Here is a 3,968-nt window from a genome sequence, read left to right as displayed (position 1 = left end):
GAAAAACGGCAATGATAGACTTACTCAATGCAGCATTGCCACAAACCTTCAATTTATTAAAAAAATAAAAAAATCTGTGAAACAATAAAATGAGGCATGCCTGATTTTTCCTCATATTTCATTAGTTTTTATATATTATTAATATTTGAACAATAGCAGTTTATATTGGATTATACTGTAAACTTTCATTGCCAAAAATACTACCTATCTGTGGTTGTAGTGTCACTAGATTCTGACATTATTACAGATAAAATTTCAGTTGACAAAATCCTGCAAAACAACCTAATAATGATGAGAAGAAAGATTTAAAGGGGTAAAATCAATTTTTTTGCCATTTGTAAGAAAAAAAAAATAGATGATTTTCCTGATTTGAGTGGTCCATGATTCCTAACATAAAATCTATGAGACTTCTGTTTCTAGTAAGAAAGAAAAATATCCTATGCTAAGATTATATGAAATTCTGGAAAGATGGGAACCCCTTTTTCCCTCTCCTCTTGACTCCAATCCAGCTACTAACAACATCCCCCTAATGGAGCAGCTGTCACCTTCCTCTCCTCCACCTACACTCTCCTCGTAATACGTCCCAGCAGTCAGAGAGAGAATGAACAAATACACCACCTTGTGAGACAGAGCTACCAGAGGAAAAAAATGACTACTGAACAAAAATTGAATGCGGATTAAGATTCAGTATGACAAAAGATTTTCTAAAAATAGACATGATTTTCAAATTAAAAATGCAGTAAATCTCAGGATTGGAAGAATTTGCTAAAAAAAAATTAATTCAGTAAATGAATTTAACACTGATTTTTTAAATCTCTTAGGTCACTAACTCAGGTCCCAAAAGGGCAAATAAGAGAAGAGATAAGGGGCTTCAAGGGCAGATCACAAAGGGTAGGTGGCTGGGGGTGGTAGGGGTCAGGGGATAGAATAAAATGTGATAATGTTGCAGATAATAGATAAAGTTTCCCTGAGCTAAAGAAAATCTTCAGTTCTCTTATTAAAAGGGGTCACTAAATCCAGGAATGTTTGACACACACTTAAGCACATCATGGTAAAATTACTGATTTTTAAGAATGAAAAAAATATTTTACAATCTCCTCAATAGTTAGTAAATGTTACCTTGCAATACCCACATCAGAACAGTTACTTCAACTAACTGTACTTGAAATACAGTAAACAATACCCACATCAGAACAGTTACTTAAAGATAGTAGAGGAAAAAGAAAGAAACCAATGGTAAACCAAAAACATCCAAAAGAAAACAAAAAACCTTTATATAACTAAATTGAAAGATAATAGTGCCTCCACCCTCACCCGCAACACTCAACCCCAGGATTCCCCCAGCTTGCCTGCCTGCCATGGCCGACAAGGAAGCAGCCTTTGACGACGCAGTGGAAGAACGAGGGATCAACAAGGAGTACAAAAAATGGAAAAAGAACACCCCTTTTCTTTATGATTTAGTGTTGACCCATGCTCTGGAGTGGCCCAGCCTAACTGCCCAGTGGCTTCCAGATATAACCAGACCAGAAGGGAAAGATTTCAGCATTCATCAACTTGTCCTGGGGACATACACATTGGATGAACAAAACCATCTCATTATAGCCAGTGTGCAACTCCCTAATGATGACGCTCAGTTTGATGCGTCACACTACAACACTGAGAAAGGAGAATTTGGAGGTTTTTATTCAGTTAGAGGAAAAATTGAAATAGAAATCAAGATCAACCATGAAGGAGAAGTAAACAAGGTCCATTATATGCCCCAGAACCCTTGTATCATCTCAACTAAGACTCCTTCCAGTGATGTTCTTGTCTTTGACTATACAAAACACCTTTCTAAACCAGATCCTTCTGGAGAGTGCGATCCAGACTTGTGTCTCCGTGGACATCAGAAGGAAGGCTATGGGCTTTCTTGGAACCCAAATCTCTGTGGGCACTTACTTAGTGCTTCAGATGACCACACCAGCTGCCTGTGGGACATCAGTGCTGTTCCAAAGGAGAGAAAAGTGGTGGATGTGAAGACCATCTTTACAGGGCATACAGCAGTAGTAGATGTTTCCTGGCATCTGCTCCATGAGTCTCTGTTTGGGTCAGTTGCTGATGATCAGAAACTTATGATTTGGGATACTTGTTCAAACAGTGCTTCCAAACCAAGCCGTTCAGTTGACACTCACACTGCTGAAGTGACGCTCACACTGCTGCCTCTCTTTCAATCCTTATAGTGAGTTCATTCTTGCCACAGGATCTGCTGACAAGACTGTTGCCTTGCGGGATCTGAGAAATCTGAAACATAAGTTGCATTCCTTTGAATTACATAAGGATAAAATATTCCAGGTTCAGTGGTTACCTCACAATGAGACTATTTTGGCTTCCAGTGGTACCAATCACAGACTGAATGTCTGGGATTTAAGTAAAATTGGAGAGAAACAATCCCCAGAAGATAAAGAAGATGGGCCACCAGAGTTGTTGTTTATTCATGGTGGTCACACTGCCAAGATACCTGATTTCTCCTGGAATCCCAATGAACCTTGGGTGATTTGTTCTGTACCAGAAGACAATATCATGCAAGTGTGGCAAATGGCAGAGAACATTTACAACGATGAAGACCCTGAAGGAAGCGTGGATCCAGAAGGACAAGAGTCCTAGATATGTCTTTACTTCTTGTGATTTTAGACTCCCCTTTTTTCTTCTCAACCCTGAGAGTGATTCAACACTGGTTTCAAGACACAGACTTTGTTCAGCTATCCCTCTATATAATAGGTACCACCAATAATGCTATTAGCCCAAACAGTGGGTGTTTTTTAAATATTAATTGTTGGGGGGGGGGCTTGATTCAGCAAAGCCACAGACTTACATTGAAATTTTCTTCAGGAATTTTCTAGTAACAACCCAGGTCTAAAGCAGCTACAGAAAGGGGAATATTATGTGTAATTATTTTTCTTCTTATGCTATATCCCCAAGTTTTTCAGACTCATTTAAGTAAAGGCTAGAGTGAGTAAGGAATAGAACCAAATGAGGTAGGTGTCTGAGCCATGAAGTATAAATACTGAAAGATGTCACTTTTATTCAGGAAATAGGGGAGATTCAAGTCATATAGATGCCTACTCGAAAATCTTGACACCTGACTTTCAGGATGCACATTTTCATACGTAGACCAGTTTCCTCTTGGTTTCTTCAGTTAAGTCAAAACTACACGTTCCTCTTTCCCCATATATTTTTGCTCGTTACTGTATTTCTTGAGCTATTTTCATGTTGTTTCTTTCCTTTCTGTGAAATGGTGTGGCTGTTTGTTTGTTTGTTTGTTTTTACTTGGGGGTGCCAAGTTGTAAAGATGTATGTTTTTACCTGACTGTTATACTACAGGTAGACTGTCAAGTTGAGAAGAGTAAATCAATAACTTGTATTTGTTTTAAAAATTAAATTAATCCTTGATTTAAAAAAAAGATAATAGTAAGTCATTGAAAGTGCTAAGTGATTTCATTAAAACTTAGGAATTAGGTGTCATATGTTCAAGTATATCACTCTACAAAATACACAGTATGACATCAGGTTTACACCAGAGTCATGGACTTATAATACTGATATAATATGTGATCCTTCCTCTAGCATTGGGATCTGTACACTTTGAACCATTGACCTCTGGAGAACCTAAAGGTGTTGATTCAATGCCAGGATATGCGAAGATGGACAGTCAGTGAAAGAAAGACAAACCCTTGCTTCTCTACATTCTCTGAGACTTGCAGTAAGTACATCTCTTTCTTAATCTGAACTTGATATATCACTGTTAAACACATTTCATTATTATTGACCGTTTGTAGTATATGTTGGCTCTCCTTTTTAAAGACAAGGTGGGGTGGGGGCAGTGGGAAGGAAGCAAATAAAAAAATTTTATACCAAATATTAGGTACAAAAGATAAGCATTCCACAGAAAACAGAAATATGCATCTTCTTTATGTCCTCAATTATTAAAA

General features: G+C 37.7%; 1 protein-coding gene across 1 annotated transcript; it reads left to right on the top strand.

Moving 5' to 3' along the window:
- The first annotated feature begins 629 nt into the window (after positions 1-629).
- LOC103786681 (histone-binding protein RBBP4-like) lies at positions 630-2,718 on the top strand. The gene is given in 2 exon segments (XM_055113700.2): positions 630-2,195; positions 2,197-2,718. Coding segments are annotated over 2 exon segments (1,284 nt in total). The 5' UTR covers positions 630-1,358; the 3' UTR covers positions 2,644-2,718.
- The last annotated feature ends 1,250 nt before the right edge of the window (positions 2,719-3,968 follow it).

Source organism: Pan paniscus, chromosome 5, assembly GCF_029289425.2.
Source record: "Pan paniscus chromosome 5, NHGRI_mPanPan1-v2.0_pri, whole genome shotgun sequence".
NCBI lineage: Eukaryota > Metazoa > Chordata > Mammalia > Primates > Hominidae > Pan > Pan paniscus.
Note: the sequence above shows the minus strand (reverse complement) of the source record. Positions and strands in the feature narration are given on the sequence as shown.